The sequence below is a fragment of the Hypanus sabinus genome, chromosome 7 (assembly GCF_030144855.1).
Source record: "Hypanus sabinus isolate sHypSab1 chromosome 7, sHypSab1.hap1, whole genome shotgun sequence".
NCBI classification, from domain to species: Eukaryota; Metazoa; Chordata; class Chondrichthyes; order Myliobatiformes; family Dasyatidae; genus Hypanus; species Hypanus sabinus.
This window is the reverse complement of record NC_082712.1, coordinates 174,366,289-174,385,513: the sequence shown is the minus strand read 5'-3', so window position 1 is coordinate 174,385,513 and position 19,225 is coordinate 174,366,289. Positions and strand designations below refer to the sequence as shown.

The following is a 19,225-nucleotide window of genomic DNA, read 5'->3' as shown; positions in this document are numbered from 1 at the left end:
CTCTCATTCTTCTACACTCCAAAGAGAAAAGTCCCAGCTCTGCTAACCTTGCTTCATATGACTTGTTCTCCAAACCAGGCAACATCCTGGTAAATCTCCTCTTCACCCTCTCCATAGCTTCCACATCCTTCCTATAATGAGATGACCAGAATTGAACACAATCAGTCCCTATCTATCAAAATACTTATACATCCAACATCCAATATGAATACATACAGCACAGTACAAAAGTCCTAGGCATGTAGCGAGGGTGCCTGAGGCTTTTGCACATTCCTGCATTTGTCAACGTGGAGCAGAGAGCGAGTTTGTAAATCTAACGGGAGCAAAGCATGTTGGAAATGGTGAGGGTGGAACCCTGTGGGAAGGATATGAGACAGGTGGGAGAGAAGGATGGTCAGTGGCAAGGGTGGTGTGGATGCAGACACACCCTGAGTCACCAGACCAGGTCATTTGATTCCAAGCAATTGGTTCATTGATCATTAAAGAATGTCTCTCCGGTGCTTCCCTCTCCCTCCTTTTCCCAACCATGCTTCCCCTCTCCCTGCCTCTCCCCACTCTCAATCCACAATAGAGACCCATAACAGAAACAGGTTTATCAGCATTCACATATGTCATGAAATGTGTTTTTTTTTATATGGCTGCAGTACAGTGTGATACATAAAATTATTACAGTACTGTGCAAAAGTCTTAGGCATCCTAATTATATATATGTACCAAAGACTTTTGTAGAGTGCTGTATATATTCATGTTTAATGTTTATTTGAAGGAATTTATGCTTAATTTCACACATTCCACATTTCTCACAGCCTAAAGCTGCAGAGACTGGCAGTTGTGTCCGAATAATTAATTGTGCAGCACAATGTTCTCGTTAATATGGTTTGTTTAATGGATAGTGGGATTCATTTAAAATACATTCTGGTCTACTTATTAAACAATAGAGACAATCTGAATTTTATTATGGTCCCTTGAAATGACTAAATTACATTATGTTCTGCCTAAATCAATGAAGGGGAAAATGCCAAATGTTTACTCCATTAAAGCACTTGGGTTTCACTTCATTGGCTCCTAATCTGAACAAAAAGGCCAAACTTCCAAAGATAAAGATTAGTTTTATTTGGTATATGTACATCGAAACATTGAAACGTAAGGTGAAATATGTTGAGGGTGTGCTGGGGACAGGCTGCAAACTGTTGCCATACATCTTATGTGAATATAGAAGGCCCACAGCTTACGAACCCTCAGCAGTCCATCCTTGGAATGTGATGGGAAACTGAGTCACCTGAAGGAAACCCACGTAGACACGGGGAGAATGTACAAACTCCTTACAGACAATGGCGAACATTGAACCCCGATCTTACAGCTAACGTTGTAAAGTGGTGAGCTAGTGTGCCGCCCTACCCACCTATTCAATCACTGCCTTTACACTTACGGAGACATTGCATACAGAGAGATACTGTTTGTGAGGAAACTGTTAGTGAAAAACCAGTGACACCAGAACCTGTCACCCAACTGTTATTCAGACCAATTGACACAGGAGCAGATTTGGGCCATTTGGTCCTCCTCGTTTGCTCCGTCATTCCATCATGGCTAATTTATTTTCCCTCTCAACCCTGTTCTCCTGCCTTCGCTTTGTAATCTTTGTCACCCTTACTAATCAAGAACCTATCAACCTCCGCTTTAATGATTTGCCCTCTGCAGCCATCTGTGGCAATGAATTCCACAGATTTGCCAACCTCTAGCTAAAGTAATCTCTCCTCGTCTCTATTCTAAAGTGACATCCTTCTATTTTGAGGCTGTGCCCTCTGGTCCCTAGACTTCTAGTCCACTATTGGAAACATCCTCTCCTCATCCATTCCACCTAGGCCTTTCAATATTCAATATAGATTTCAATGAGATTCCCTTCCCCCCAATTCTAAGCTCCAGCGGGTACAGGCCCAAAGCCACCAAATGCTCCTCATACATTAACCTTTTCATTCCCAGAGATCATTCTTGTGAACCTCTTATGCACCCTGTACATCCCTAACCCCTCAACCCTTTCTACCAGCTATCTTCCCTCTTTTTTTTCAGTGCAGATGAAGGTCTCCAACCAAAACGTCAACTGTCCATTTGCCTCCAGAGGTGATGCCTGACCCGCTGAGTTACTCCAGCATTATGTGTGCTACTCCAATTTAAAAGAGGTGATGCAATTTCATCTCTTCAACACCCTCTCTGATATTTTACAACATTTAGCCCTAATTCAAACCAGCATCGCTCCCTGTCCTTTCTTCAATCCCTGATGCAATGCAGGATGAGAGAAGTCAGTTCACTCAGTGAACTAATTCAAGTTTACTGTCATCTGCACTAGTACCTGAAGATAGAGATGCAATGAAAAATTTGCAGCAAACATCACAAGCACATAACATCGGATACACAACATCACTGTTCCCACTAATCTGCCCAGGTACCTGGCCACACAGTTACTGAAATGCTCCTGTGAACATAGCATTTGTTACCACACAGGTGGAACTTTATTTTATATAATGTTAACATAATTATTAAATTATGCTAATATAATTTTGAAATTTATTATATATAATTGTGAAATACACTGTTATTAATACTCCGTAAATATGAATATAATCCATAAATGTTCTAAATAAATGTACCACAACCTTTATTTTGAAACATTTTAGAGCTTCAACATAGTTGCGTTATCAGTTTCCAGTTACAAATTGTAACAATAAACACAGAATGGAAGTCAGTAGCTCATTCTTAATAAACTGCTGGCCTGCTGATTGCTGATACCATCTAGTCAAACCATTTTACTTTTTCCATTGGACTTGTCAGTTGCTTTGACTGCCTGACATTGTTTACTTGTGTTGTGAACTGTAGTTTGTGTTTGTTTTGATGTGCATATTATGAAAAAAAATATTTAAAGTGCCACACAGTTTTCAGCCAATGTAAAAATTTTGTGCTTAGAGCAATGGTTGGTCCAAGCAGATGTATAAAAAAAAGGGAATGTTGCATTCACTACTAAACCATAAAGTATACTTGATTTTCACAAGAAATACAGAAATACAACAAAAGTAAGTCCACTATAATGCAAAATATTTAGAGTGTTATTGTACTGAGGTAGTGATTAGGGTTGTGTCAGTTCGTTGAAAGACCAAATGGTATGTGATCTTGAACCTGGTAATGTAATATTCTGTACCTCCTGACTGATGGTAGCTGCAAAAGGATGGCATGGCCTATATGGTGGTGTAAATACAACCAATTGTGGGGAGACATGTTCCAGTGATGTATTGGGTTGAGTCCATTGCTCTCTTTATGCATTAGACAATAAGACACAAAGGCAGAATTAGGCCATTCGGCCTATCAAGTCTACTCTGCCATTCCATCCTGGCTGATTTATTATCCCTCTCAACCCTATTCTCCTGCCGTCTCTCCACGGCCTTTCATGCCCTTACTAATCAAGAACCTATCAAGCTCCACTTTAAAATGATCAATGACCTGGCCTCCACAGACATCTGTGGCAATGAATTCCATAGATTCACCACCCTTCGGCTAAAGAAATTCTTCCTTACCCCTGTTCTAAATGGATGATCCTCTATTCTGAGGCTGTACCCTCTGCGCCTAGACTCCCTCACTATAGGAAACATCCTCTCCACACCCACTCTATCTAGGCCTTTCAACATTCAATAGGTTTCAATGAGCTCCCCTGTTTTTCTTCTAAACTCCAGAGAGTAAAGACCCAAGCCATCAGAAGTGTCTCATAGGTTAACACTTTCATTCCTGGAATCATCTCATGAACCTCCTCTGGATCTTCTTCAATGCAAGCACATCTCTTCTTAGATATGGAGCCCAAAACTGTTCACAATACTCTGTGTGCTCTGCTCAATGCCTTATAAAGGGTCAGCATTACATCCTTGCTCTTATATACTAGTCCATACTCCCAACTGTATATTCCATCTGCCACTTCTTTGTCCATTCTTTCAATCTAAGAACTTCAGCAAACTTCTTCCTTCCTTAACACCACCCGCCCCTTGACCTATCTTTGTTTCAGCCGCAGACGTGTCCACAAGGCTTCAATTCCGTCATCCAAATAAATCATTGCCATATTATATGAAAAGAAACCAACCTCTGCGGAACACTACTAGCCACCAGCTGCCAACCAGAAAAGGCCCCCTTTATTCCTATTCATTTTCTCCCACCAGTAAGCCAATCTTCTATCCAGAAATTATTTATTTCCAGTAATACCATGGGCTTTTATCTTGTTAAGCAATTGGCACCTTGTCAAAGAGTTCTGAAAATCTAAGTAAACATGTCCTCATGCCACGGGGTTGCCTGTTGCAGCCGCTCAGGGAAAGAGACTCGGGAAGCAGTATGGAAGACAGCTGAAGTCCGTGATAGACTGGAGCTGTTCTCTAAAGTTTGCTCAGTGGAAGATGAGTTGGATCAGGGTCATCTTCTGCTGCACTATCCTATGATGACAACCATCTTTGACTTCCCTTGTCAGTCAGAGCTGCCTCATCCTCTCTTTAGAATACTTCATCTCTGGGATGAATTTATCCAGCCCCTTCCGAAATACCCCCAGAAACTTCAGCCATTACTGTTCTGCCATCATCCCTGCTAGTGTCCTCTTCCAATTCACTTTGGCCAGCTCCTTTCTCAAGCCTCTGTAATTCTCTGATACCCACAAACTCATACCTGCCAATCTCTAACTATACCTCAAGATCATCTACCTTATTCTGTATACTGCATGCATTAAAATATAACACCTTTAGTCTTCCACTTGTCTCCCTTTTTGATTTTTCCCTCATTATACTTCAACTGACGGCAATTTTGTCCAGGCATCTGCCTCCAGTTGTATACCAACTGTCCCATCCTCAGTCCTATCACTCTGGTTCCTGTTCCCCAGACAAATTAGTTTAAATCCTCCCCAAAAGCTCTAGCAAATCTAGGATATTTGTTCCCCTCAATTTCAGGTGTAACCCATCTCTTCTGTACAAGTAACACACTCAAGATGCTGGAGGAACTCAGCAGGCCAGGCCACATGTATGGAATTGAATATAGTCAAAGTTTCAGACCAGGACTCTTCAATTCGGCCTGAACTGTCAACTGTATACTCTTTTCCATAGTTGTTGCCTAGCCCACTGAGTTCCTCCAACATTTTGTGCGTGTTGCTTTGGAGTTCCAGCATCCGCAGATTTTCTTGTGTTTTCGCTTCTTGTACAGGTCATACCTTCCCCAGAAGAGATCCCAATAATCCAGAAATCTGAAAACACTGCCCCTGCCCCCTGAACCACTTCTTCAGCCACTCATTCATTGTATTCCAGCCCTGACTAGCACACGGTACTGGGAATAATACAGAGATTACTACAATGGAGGTTCTGCTCCTCAGCCTTTTCCCTAACTCCCTACACTCACTGCACAGGACCTCTTCCCCCTTTCTACACCTGTCATCGGTGCCAATGTGCACCACAACTTCTGTCCGCTCAGCCTCCCTCTTGAGAATCTTCTGCAGCTGATCTCAGACATCCTTGACCCTAGCAGCTGGGAGACAACACACCACTCTGGCATCTTTTTTATGGCCACAGAATCTCTTGAGAATTCAGCTAACTACTGAGTTTCCTATGGATGCAATCAGTCAGGACACTTTCAACAGTGCATCTGTAGAAGTTTGTTAGAGTATTTGGAGACAAGTCAAACCTCCTAAACCTTCTAGGAAAGTGAAGACACTGGTGCACTTTTCCTCGTGATTGCCTTTCTGTGCTTTATGTTGCATCTATCATCTCAAAACTTTCAAAGGAACCAGTCAGAGACCGTTGGCAAGGTGATCACCAGAGAACTTCATCCAACACCCAGGAGGTCTCCGTGAAAACTGGCAAAGGGAAGAATTTCCTTCCCTTCAACCATTCAGTTCTTGAACCAACCTTCACAACCCTAATTTCCCCAGTTCAGCAACTCTATGACCACTCTGCACTAAAATGGACTTTGCTTTTGTTTGTTATAGTTGTGGTTTCTTGTAAAATGGTTTACAATTTGTGATAAATTTTGGTTTCCTTGTGAATGCTGCTTACCTGATGGGATGCATCTGCAAATTTGCAGTACTGAGTTTTTCATTGTACCTGTGCATTGAAAATAAACGCTTATGTTTTGTGATTTTCCGCTTTGCCCCATTAACCTTCATACCTGTCCATGGTCACCTCAAACCTATCTATGGTCTTCACAGTTCTGTCACAAAGTTCTGCCTAGAGCGTCATCCGCATGAAGTAAACCCTAATTTTACCCCTGAAGTCTAACTCCTCTCAGATCCAAGGATCACCTCCCTTCTCCCAAGGAGGCAAGGATTCACTTACGCTCCGCCTGCACGTGGACACGGTAGCCAAGCTCCAAAGCCATAGACTGCGGGTCAATGGTGTTCAAGATCTTTGCCGCTGTGGTGCCCAGCAAGGCTCTGCCATCCTCCAGGGCATAGTAGGTCAACTCAGCTGGGTTCCTGGGGCCAGCGAGGCGATTCATCCTGACCAGCTGCAGAGGAATGAAAAGGCACAAACATCAATCGTCACCAATGCCTCTATCATAGCATTACCATAGTACCATCGACCCTGGTTTAACTCCCTCTTCTCTCTGTAAACAGTGATACATTCTCCTTGTGAATGTGTGGGATTCCTCCAGTTTCCTCCCACATTCCAAAAAGGTAATGGGTATAATTGGGTGATGCAGGCTCTCTGGGTCGGAAGGGATTTTTATTGTGCACTATCTCTAAATGGGTGGCAGGATGGAGACACGTCTCTACCAAAGGAGGTGTAAGGCACTCCTTCCTCTGTCAACCTGCAGGTCACCCTTGGGCAAGGTGTGGCACCTGCTTAGCCCCTTAATCAGGGTCATGTGAAGCCATGGGAGCAGATGGTGGGTGGTCGTATGAGCAGCCGGTACAGATCACAAGTCCTGGTTATGCGACCACTGACACCAGGCAGGCAATCTCTGAAGAGTATTGATAATGGCTGGGGTCACCCATCTTGTAAAGACACTGGCCGGAAGAAGGCAATGACAAACCACTTCTGAAGAAAAATTTGCCAGGAACAATCACAGTCATGAGAAGAGCAGGAGCATCTATGTCGTACAACATAAACAAATGATCTCTAAATAAATTGAATAAATACAGTGCTGGGAGTGTTGTGCAGCCCTTAAGGGGGAGGGGCAGGTAAAAGGGCATTTTGGGTAAAATCACACAGGAGAAAGGAACATCTTTACCCCTCATAATTTACTATACCTCATGGATAGGTATATGGATGGTAGGATTATGGAGAGCTAAGGTCCCAGTGCAGGTTGATGGGAGTAGACAGTTGAAATGGTTAGACATGGACGAAATGGGCCAAAGGGCCTGTTTCTGTGCTGTACTTTTCTATGACTCTATAATGTCTCTCTTTATTTTCCTGAGCTCCAGGGAATAAAATCCAAGCCTGTTCACCCTTTCCCTGTAACTCAAGACCCAAATCCCAGCAATGTCCTTGAAAATTTTCTCAGCATTCTTTCAATCTTAGTAATAGCTTTGCTGCAGGTATGTTTTTAAGAAATGCACACAATACCCTAAATTTAGAACATAGAAATCCACAGCACATTACAGGCCCTTCAGCCCACAATGGTGTGCCGACCATGTAACCTACCCTAGAAACTGCCTAGAACTTCCTACCTCGTAGCCCTCTATTTTTCGAAGCTCCAAGTACCTATCTAAGAGTCTATTAAAAGACCCTATTGTATCGGCCTCTACCATGGTCACTGGCAGTGCATTCCACGCTCCCACCACAAATTTAGCCTCACCGATGTCTTATACAACTTCAGCATAACTGCCCAACTTCCCTTCTCAACACTCTGATCTATTTCGGCCATACCATTCACGAGGATCTGTGTGGGATAAGACCATAAGACACAGGAGCAGAATTAGGCCATTCAGCCCATTGAGTTTGCTCCACCATTTTATCATGGTTTACCCATTTCCCTCTCAACTCTATTCTCCTGCCTCCTCCCCATAACCTTTTGCACCCTGACGTAACACAAACTTATCAATGTCTGCTTTAAATACACCCGAAGACCTTGCCTCCACAGCTACCTGTGACAACAGATTCCCCATCCTCTGGCTAAAATTCCTCCTCATCAATGTTCCTTCTGAGGTGTGCACACACACATCTTTTGCAACTAGCACACAAAGAAATATAAACTGTGCACAAAAGCTTGTCACCCTCCACCTCATTGGCATGTTAAGTACTGTATATTTCACCATCGCCCACAATCACATTTCCTTTTCCGGTTTCTGATGCAGAGGGTGTTGACAACATGGAGTTTGCGATGATTTGTCTGCAGATTTTAGAACTGGCTTACTTATACTGCTTTTACTGAAGAAATTATTCAGTGTGCTGGTGTTGTTGTCACTGGGCAAAAAATCGCACAGCACAAGATTTTTGTGTACACTGGTCATTACAAATTAGAGGGAACATTGCTGCTAATCTCCATTCTAAATGCATGTCCCTCTATTCTGGTCCTAGATTCCCCCCGCTATTGGAAACATCTTCTCCACAACCACCCTGCTCAGACCTTTCAACATTCAATAAGTTTCAATGAGATCCCCCTCTCCCCCATTCTTCTAAATTCCAGCAAGTACAGACCCAGAGCGATCAAACGCTGCATATATGAGAAGCCATTCATCCTGAAATCATTTTCGTGAACCTGCTTTGAACCCCCTCCAATGTCAACACATCAATTTGTAGATGAAGATGCAGACAGGGGTAAACCTTCATTACTTATTTATTTAGAGATATAGCACAGAATAGGCCACTTTGGCCCTTCGAGCCACGCTGCCCAGCAACCCCCTCTTTAACCCTAGCCTAACAATGGGACTATTTACAATAGCAAATCAAACGACCATCTAGCACGTTTGGTCTGTAGGAGGAAACCAGTGCACCTGGAGGAAACCCACACACACCCACGGGGAGAACACACAAACTCCTTATGGACAGTGGCGGGAATTGAGTAAGTTTGGTATGGGCCCCCAAATCCTAAGAACTTTCTGCAGGGGCACAATTGAGAGCATCCTGACTGGCTGCATCACTGCCTGGTATGGGGACTGTACCTCCCTTATTTGCAGGGCTCTGCTGAGAGTGGTGCAGACAGCCCAGTGATTCTGAAGTTGTGAACTTCCCACTATACAGGACATTTACAAAGACAGGTGTGTAAAAATGGCCCAAAGGATCACTGGGGACCCAAGACACCCCAACCACGAACTGTTCCAGCTGCTACTGTCTGGGAAACGATACCGCAGCATGAAAGCCAGAACCAACAGGCTCCGGGACAGCTTCTTCCACCAGGCCATCAGACTGATTAATTCATGCTGACACAACTGTATTTCTATGTCATATTGATTGTTATTCATATTTAACCATCTTATTACTGTTCTGTTGTACACACAATTTATTATGAATTGCTATAATTTGCACATCGCCAATTTAGATGGAGGCGTCACGTAAAGATTTTTACTCCGCATGCATGTGAAGAATGTAAGTAATAAAGTCAATTCAATTCAAAACATATGACGGTGATATTGAATCTGGTCCTGGTTCTGATTCCGACGTAACTGAGGCATCTAAAATCATCTCGAATTTTTACACAGGAAGCAAGGGGAAACTGTTTCTCCTTACTGACTTGACATAAACCCCAGCAGAGGTCACAGATACGATGTAATTGACAAAAGAACCAGAAGGGAAATGATGAGAACTTGTCTTGTTCAGTCATTTATGATCTTTGTGGGAGCCATGTGTCTGTTACCTGTCTGTATTGCATTTTGAGGTGCGTTTATGACGGTAATCTGTCACATGGGTTAGGACGTGGTAGTACCGTATTCATGCTTGGGGGTAGTTAGTTGTTAGCCAGAAGGACTGAGTCATGGAGAATGTTATTTTTTGTTGATCACTTAAATACAGTAACTTGGAACATTATTAGACCATGTAAATACACTAGTAACCCTCACTGGAATGTTATTAGACTGCTTTGCTAAATGAAACACTAATTTAGTTCAACTGCTAATTATACTGAGTATCACTTAGTTATATTGCTAATTAGAATGCTTAGTTACACTGATGAATGCTCAGATCACTGTATCACTAATTTAGTTTCATTAGTTTTATGTTGTTACAAGATCATTCGTCTTTCCTGGCTTCGTAATAAAGGATCGAATGTACTTTTATTGACTTGAAAATTTGTTATTTGGAAGCATGTCATACAGTGTCAATTACCCTGGTTTAGTCTCTCAGTGGATCTGGTTTGTTTTTAAGTGACAGCTACATCCCTGAAGGTGCAGGAGGGATTTTTGGTTACATTTCACTATTTCTGGGTATCACTGGGAAATGTTGGCATTTCAATTCTGATTCAGGTTCATTTATTTATCACATGTGCATCAAAACATTTCGTGAAATGCGCCGTTTGTGTTACCAACCTAATGGAGTGCTGGGGTCAGCTTTCAAGTGTCGCCACACATTCCAGCACCAATACAGCCTGTGCACAACTAGGTATCATTGCTCATAAGTTTTGTCGTATTTTCTTCATTTTCCTGCAATTGCCCGCAAGAAAACAAAACTCAGGGTACAGACGTACATCGTGATCTAAGTACTTTTATAATAAATGTACTTTCGTTTAGGGACGACGGTGGTGTAGCAATCAGTTCGGAGTTCAATTTCAGCATCATCTGTAAGGAGCCTGTACGTCATCTCTGTGGAATGCGTGTGTTTCCTCTGGGTGCTCCAGTTTCCTTCCACAGTCCAAAGACGTGCAGATTATTGGCCACTGGCTGGTGCGGCTCGAAAGGCCTATTCCATGTTGTATCTCAATGAAGAAATAAATATATATATACACCGCAAACAGCAACAACAACAAACCAAGATAATAACAGCAAAACAAGCCCCTTCCCCATCCGCTCACTCATGCACACAGGCCTCCAAATCCAGGACAGGCCTTCTCCAGCCTTCTGACCTCTAGTCCATGGCCTCGGATTCTCAGACGCGCAGGCATTGGGCCTCCAACCTTCCCATCCCCTAAGAGTCCCTTAAAATGGGTAACTTGCTGGCCTCTTTCAGAGGGCAGCTGAAAGCCAGCTCAAAACATTGACTGCTTATTCCTTCCATAGATGCTGTCTAGGGTGGTGGGGTGGGGTGGGGCGCTCCTTCCCTCCACCAGCCTGCAGGTCACCCTTGGGCAAAGGTGTCGCACTGGCTTAGCCGCCGATCAGGGTCACGCGAAGCAATGGGAGCAGGCAGTGGATGGTCTTATGAGCAGCTGGTGCAAATTACAAGCCCTGGTTTATGTGACCACTGACAGCAGGCAGACAATCTCTGAAGAGTATTCATAATGGCTGTGGTCATCCATCTTGTAAAGGTACTGCCCAGAAAAAGGCAATGGCAAACCAAAAATGTGCCAACTATCATGGTCAAAGACCATGACTGTCTACGTCATATGACACGGCTCATAATAATGATGAAGGTGAGATGCTGCCCAACGTGCTGAGATCCTCCAGCATTTTGTGTGAGCTGTTCATGAATTTGGCGTCACATTCAGCCAGTCCATGTAAGGATGCCAGACTTTCTCCTCTGCATCCGCAAACTGGGGGATATTTTAAGCACAATCCAGTCATTTCAAGGTTACTGTTACTGAAACCATCAGTCAGAGCTGCTGAAAGCAGATCCCATTGTATTTCTCCAAAAGTGAACAAGTGTACGAGAGCCCTGCAGCACAGAATTAGGCCCTTTGGCCCATCTTATCCATGCTGAAAAATACCCATCTAGCACTTACAGCACTACAGCACAAGGACAGGCCTTTCGCCCACTATGTTGGCCCAAACCAATTAGATTAATAATCAAATGGCCAACGAAACTAACCTCTGGCAATACACACAAAATTCTGGAGGAACTCAGCAGGTCAGACCACATCTATGGAAAAGAGTAAATAGTCAACGTTTCCAGCCGGGATCCTTCTTCAGGACTATAATCCCTTCAGCCTACACAACGTTCATATCCTTCCATTTCCCTCACATTCATGTGTCTATCTAAATGTCTCTTACAAGTCCCTAATGTTTCTGTCTCTATCATCACCCAGGCATTCACTACCCCCCCTGTAAAAAAATTGTCCCTCACAACTCTATTTGACCCCTCACATTAAATGCATTCCCTCTAGTATTAGACATTTCGACTCTGGGAAGAAGATACTGTCTCCTTTATCTGTGTTTCAAAGAATCTTATAAACCTCTGTCCGATCTCCCCTCAGTCTCCACCACCCCAGAGAAAACAACCCAGGTTGTCCGCTCTCTCCTTAAAGTGTATACCCTCTAATCTAGGCAGCAAGCTAGCAAATCTCCTCTGCACCCTCTCCAAAGCCTCGACGTCCTGCCAATAATGGGGGTGACCAGAACTTTATGCAGCACTCCAGATGTGGCCAGACTAGAGTTGTATAAAGCCACAACATCTAAGGTAGCAACACACAGAAAATGCTGGTGGAACGCTGGCGATTTCAGTTAGTCCTGACGAAGGGTCTCGGCCCAATACGTTGAATGTACTTCTCCCTACAGATGCTGCCTGGCCTGCTGTGTTCCACCAGCATTTTGTGTGTGTTGCTTGAATTTCCAGCATCTGCAGATTCCCTCATGTTAACATCTAAGGTAGTCTGATTTTCCTTGGTTGGCCCACCTCCCACTCATGTACCTGATAGAGTCACAGAGTCCTAAAGCATGGAAACAGGCTCTTCAGCCCATCTATTCTGTACCAACTGTGTTGCCCAGCAAGCTAGTCACATCTGCCCACATTTAGCCCACAGCCCTCACAACCCTTCCTCTCCATGTACTTATCAGGGTGCCTTTTAAATGTGGCTAATGTGCTCACCTCAGCCTCTATCTCTGGCAGCTCATTCCTCCCTCTAAACCCTTCCCATTCATGCATCATAGAATAGGGTATGGCTGACTACCCTTATAGATCTCCCTACTCTGATCTGAAGCCTATGACCTCTTACTTTTAGCACCACTTCCACAAAAGACTATGTGCTTTCACCTTGCCTTTGCCCCTTATAATCTTAACTACCTCTATCAGCTTTGTTCCATAACATCGTTATAGCTGGGTGAGATAGTGGGGATAAGCTCCCACTACCTATTAAATACTCCCAATGGCGTGCATCTCCAATAGCCCCTGACAGACAAGTCTAGCTCTTCACGTGCGACTTAGCTACTAAGCCCAGCTGAAACATTTCTGCTGACAGGAGAAGGGGCAAAGGCAGCGTTAAGACCAACCGCCTCAGGCAGGGAGGGTTCAACAGCCATGGTTGGCAGCCCATCTAGAAGGAAAACTGCGATCTCAAAGCTCCACTGCCTTGCAGCTATACACACCCATAAGGTAGGCTTCAGGAGTAAACACTGAGGAAAAATCCGGAGCTGCAATCCCTAAGGCAGCCCTACGTTGAGTTCAATGCCAACTGGCAATACCTGCGATGATGCTGGTGCCAAACTCTGCTGTTCCTTTGAGTTCATCAGATGCGTGGAGGGGGGAGGGAGCTTGCTTCATGGGCAACAGATTGCTCTCCATATTGTACTGCCCAGGTTTGCATATCAAGACAGCTCCATATCCATGGTCAACCCTGACAAATGACAAACCCTACTATCAGCTCACCCCTCCATCTCCTACATTCCTGGGAGTAAAGTCCTAATCAATGCAACCTCCCCCTGTAATTCAAGGTCCCAGTTAAATCATTAAAGGAGGAAATACTTGCAGAACTGTGGAGAAAGAGTAGTTTAACTGGATGATCCTTGCCAAAGGCTAGCATAAAAATTATGGTTCCATTTTTGCATTGCAGTCTGTGATTTTTATTCCACACTAAATAGGCCAAAGGTCAGCATCTTTGACAGAAACAAGAGTATCATACATCTGTCTTTATATGACAATATATATCAGACTACCACATCAGTTAAGTATTCGGTCTATACAGAGCAAGAACGACAATAAAGTAGTACGATTAAATATTTTTACTGAGTCATGGCAGTAACGGTACATGCTGGGCAATTTACACTGAAGGACCGATGAACCGGGCCCACTGAGACAAAAGACATGTACACTGGAAAGCCCATGCCAAGAAAAGAGAGAGACCTCCACAATTGGGTCTAACCCAGGGGTGGGCAAACTTTTTGACTTGTGGGCCACAAAGGGTACTAAAATTTGACAGGGGGGCCGGACTAGGAGCAGATGGACGGAGTGTTTTGGTAATACACCTCATAAGAGAAAATAAAATATCATGGGATATGTAGAAAACATGTGCTTTAATTTCAATTGAAAATGAACAAATGCATTACAACAAAATATCTGTCTTTGAAGTCCCATGGTATTCAGCTATTTATTGAAATGACTTTTAAAACACTGAAAATTAAATGAATAAAACACAGCTCTTTTAATAGTAACAGTTATTATTTTAAAGCACTGAAAATTCTGATATCCTTCAAGATATTATCATCATCACTCTCCTCCTGACTGTCTTTATTTCAAAAACGGTAGGAGATGCAGGTCTAATTGTCCTGCTCCTTCTTATTCAATTGTCCCCTGTGCCAAAACTCAACAACGACCAGCACAAGGACAGAACAGTGACAGCGCGCCAGTATGCAGAGCGCGTTATTTGATCTGGAGCACATTTTTTATTTTGAGAACGTACGTGCATGTGCACACTACTCATGTCCATCACTTAACAGAAATGACATGTAACATGTAAGGCTTATTGAGAAAAATATTTTCAAATGCATTTTTTTCATAACACAACGAAGAAACTTATTTTTAATTTCAGTGGGAATAGTGTTGTTGGTCTCCCTTTTTAGCCAGCGCATCAAAATCTGGATTTAGTTTTGTTGTGGCGATTCTCAGGATGGATCTGAGGTGTTGGTCAGTTAACTTGGATCTGTGGCTGGCTTTGTTGATATTCATGACGCTGAATGCCTGTTCACACAATTAGGTCGAGCCGAACAAAGAGTAAAGCGCAAATGTGGAGTAATACGCTGCACCCCAACAAAGGTCAATGTATATAGAGTGCGTCATCTATTGGGAAAACGCCAGAATTGCGGGGAAAAACGTTAACAAGGTTTATTAATATAATTTCATCAAGTTCTGCGGGCCGGATTAAAAAGCTTAACGGGCCACATATGGCCCCCGGGCCGTAGTTTGCCCATGCCTGGTCTAACCGATCGCTATCAAATGGCCACATGCGCACCAGCCACATTCTCACAGTGAATCCGAAATTCATTGGAGAGTCCAGAACCAGAGACCACAGTTTAAGAATAAGGGGTAGGCCATTTAGAACGGAGTTGAGGAAAAACTTTTTCACCCAGAGAGTTGTGGATCTATGGAATGCTCTGCCTCAGAAGGCAGTGGAGGCCAATTCTCTGGATGTTTTCAAGAAAGAGTTAGATAGAACTCTTAAAGATAGCGGAGTCAAGGGATATGGGGAGAGGGCAGGAACGGGGTACTGATTGTGGATGGTCAGCCATGATCACATTGAATGGCGGTGCTGGCTCGGAGGGCCGAATGGCCGACTCCTGCACCTATTGTCTATTGAAATGGTTCAGCAGAAAAAAAAGGAATTGTTGATGTTCCCAGTAAATATCTTGTATCAGACTGAGGGTGGAGTGGGGAGATGGCCAAGACTGCAAGGTGATTGGTAGACTGAGAAGGGGTTTAAGGGAGAGGAGTAGGAGTGGAGCTGGCAGTCTGTGGCAGGTGAATGTGGTATGAAAGCAATGGAAGAACTCAGCAAGTCAGGCAGCATCTGTGAAGGGAAATGGACAGTCAATGCTTCAGATCAAGACACTTCATCCAGACTGAAAAACAGAGGGGAAATAGATCGATAGCAGTCGAAAAAGGGAGAGAAAAAAACTGAGTGGCACAGTAGTGGAACAAGTGATCGCTGATCCTTGTTGCTATCTGTAAGGAGTTTGCACGTTCTCCCTGTGATTGCGTGGGTTTCCTCCCACATTCCGAAACAAGCATGAGCATGCTGTGTTGGTGCTGGAAGTGTGGCAACATTTGGGGGCTCCCCAGCACAATCCTTGGACTGCATTGCTCTTTGTCACAAACAACACAATTCTCTGTGTGTTTTGATATACATCTGACAAATAAAGCTAATTATTTTTCTTTTTAAAAAAATCAGAGGCAGATGGGGTGAGGTAGGAGGAGGGGAGGGTGAAAGTTAGAAACATAGAAACATAGAAAATAGGTGCAGGAGTAGGCCATTCAGCCCTTCGAGCCTGCACCGCCATTCGGTATGATCATGGCTGATCATCCAACTCAGAACCCTGTACCTGCTTTCTCTCCATACCCCCGATCCCTTTAGCCACAAGGGCCATATTTAACTTCCTCTTAAATATAGCCAATGAACCGGCCTCAACTGTTTCCTGTGGCAGAGGATTCCACAGGTTCACCACTCTCTGTGTGAAGAAGTTTTTCCTCATCTCTGTCCTAAAAGGCTTCCCCTTTATCCTTAAAATGTTACGCGTCGTTCTGGACTTCCCCAACATCGGAAACCATCTTCCTGCATCTAGACTGTCCAATCCCTTTAGAATTTTATACGTTTCAATAAGATCCCCCCTCAATCTTCTAAATTCCAGTGAGTATAAGCCTGAGACAGCTGTTAAAAGAAGATCAGCAGGAACTCAAGGGACTTTCAGTGCAGATCTGTTGTAAGGTGAGAATGGGAACCATTCGAGGAGATGTGTATGGCAAATTGAACCAAAACAGATGGAGGGAGTTGTGGGAAGTCTGTGGGTTGACTTGATGGGCTGAATGAGTTCAGAGGCATGAAAACCATCCAAAAAGATTATCATAAAATATAAGAGCAGACAGGCAATTTGGCCCATCAGTTCTGTTCTGCCATTTCATCAAGGCTGATCAATTTCCCTCTCAGCCCCAATTTCCTGCTTTCTGTCCATAACTCTTCATGCCCTGACCCAGCAAGAATCTATCAACAAACAAGAGAAAATCTGCAAATGCTGGAAATCCAGAGCAACACACACAAAATGCTGGAGGAACTCAGCAGGCCTGGCAGTATCTGTGGAAAAGAGTACACAATTGACGTTGAGGGATGAAACTCTTCATCAGGACCCTTCCTCCAGTATTCTGCATGTGAGCTGCTAAGAATCTATCAAACTCTGCCTTAAATACTCTCAATGACTTAGCTTCCACAGCCACCTGTGGGAGCAAAGTCCACAGATTCATCAGTCTCTGGCTAAGGAAATTCCTCCTCATCTCTGCTCTTAATGGAGTCCCTCTATTCTGAGGATGAAGGATGAGGAGCTGTTCCTCAAGAGGCTTACCAGACACTGCCTGGATTATACAGTACAAGTTATAAAAACAAGCTGGACAAACTTGGGTTGTTTTCTCTGTGGCGGAAGGGAGGTCTGATGTTAGTTTATTTCATTATGAGAGGCATTGATAACATAGATAGCTGGTATCTTTCTCTCAGGGTCAAATTATTAATACTAGAGCACATCATTTAAGATGAGAGGGGATGTTCAAAGGAGATATGTGGGGTAAGTTCACTTTCACAGAGTGGTGGGTACCTGGAATGCACTGCCAAGGATAGTGGTGGAAGAAGATAAGGCAGAGGGATTTAAGAGGTTCATTGATCATCATATAAAGGTAGTGATGATAACTTATTTGTACTTTCATAATAAATTTACTTTGAACTTTGAACATGAATGTACAGAGAATGGAGGGGTATGAACATTGTGTAGGCAGAAAGGATTAGTACAGTTCAGTGTTTATTGGCTAGTTTAATCAGTTTGGCACAACGTTGTGGTCCAAGAGGCCTGTTCCTGTCCTGTAGATGTTCTATGTTCTATGTCCTATGTTTTCGTTGAGGAGTATTGTAAGAAGGCAGGGGGCCACAGGCCGATAGGTCAGGGAGGGTGTGTGATGGAGAGTTAAAGTGACAGGCAAGAGGGAGCCCGGTGCCACTCCCTGCGGACTGAACACTGGGATCCCTTCCAAGTGTAACAACCCAACAAGCGGCGCCTGGAAGTCAGCAGCGAGGACAGGGGTGGGGCAGGTTTCGGGGACCAGGTCTGACCTGCACGGTGTAGGCGCCGGTGGTCGAGGCACGCCTGAACCTTCGTCCCTGCTGCTGGGCGGACACAAACAAGTTGGCCAAACGCTGCTCCATCAGGCTGGCAAAGCGCTGGGACCTCCCGCCCAGTGAAGAGTTGTCCACCCCCAGGATAACTGTAGGCAAAAAGAGGCAGCACACATTAGGACCCGAAGACTTTACCATCAGAATCAGATTTATAATACTGACATGAAATTTATTGCTTTGTGGCAGCAGAACAGGGAATTACCATAGTGGAGTAGCGGTTAGCGTGATGCTAATACAGCTCAGGGAGTTTCAAGGCTCAGTGTTCAATTCCAGCATCGTCTGTAAGGAGCTTATACATTCTCCCCACCTCCACCTGGGTTTCCTCCAGGTGCTCTGTTTTCCTCCCACAATCCAAAGACATGCGGGTTAGTTGGTTAATTAGTCATTGTAAATTGCCCTGTGATTAGGCTAGGGTTAAATAAGTGGGTTGTTGGGCGGTGTGGCTTGGTGAGTTTGAGGGCCTGTTTCATGCTGTATCTCTAAATAAAATTAATATAACATAAAATGTAGGTCAATTGGTCACGTGGGTGTAATTGGGCAGCGCAGGCTCACAGAGCCGAAATATAAATAAGTAACATAGAACAGTTCAGGCTCTCAGCCCATGATGCTATGCTGATCCTTTAACCTATTCTAAAACCAATCTAACACTTCTGCCACCCCCCCCCCACATCGTCCTCCATTCTTCTTTCATTCATGTTCCTATCTAAATTTCTTAAAGACTCCAGATGCCCACACAACCCTGGCAGTGTGTCTTACTTTATGCATGTACGTATGCCATGGTCTGTCTGGATGCACACAAATAAAGTCTGTCACTGTATCTTGGTACATGTGGCAAGAATAAATGAATACTACAACAAAGTCTATCGATCTTAGTCTTCTATGAACTCAATCAATGAGCTTTCCTCAGCCCTTGGGATAGAGAATTCTAAATCTTCACCACTCTTCTAATGAAGAGATTTCTCTTCATCTCGATCCTCAGTCCCTTACTCTGAGCATGTGAGCACTGGTTCCAGGCTCCACAGTCAAACATTCAAAATGAATTGACCAGTCAGGG

General features: G+C 43.8%; 1 protein-coding gene across 1 annotated transcript in view; it reads right to left on the bottom strand.

The window, feature by feature from the left end:
* The window catches only part of kiaa1549la (KIAA1549-like a), a 250,266-nt gene that overhangs the window by 117,841 nt on the left and 113,200 nt on the right, over positions 1-19,225 (bottom strand). The window contains exons 10-11 of the mRNA XM_059976387.1: positions 18,109-18,260; positions 6,339-6,510 (exon numbers count right to left, since the gene is read on the bottom strand). Of these exons, the coding sequence (XP_059832370.1) occupies positions 6,339-6,510; positions 18,109-18,260 (324 nt within the window). The remainder of the gene's footprint in view (positions 1-6,338; positions 6,511-18,108; positions 18,261-19,225) is intronic.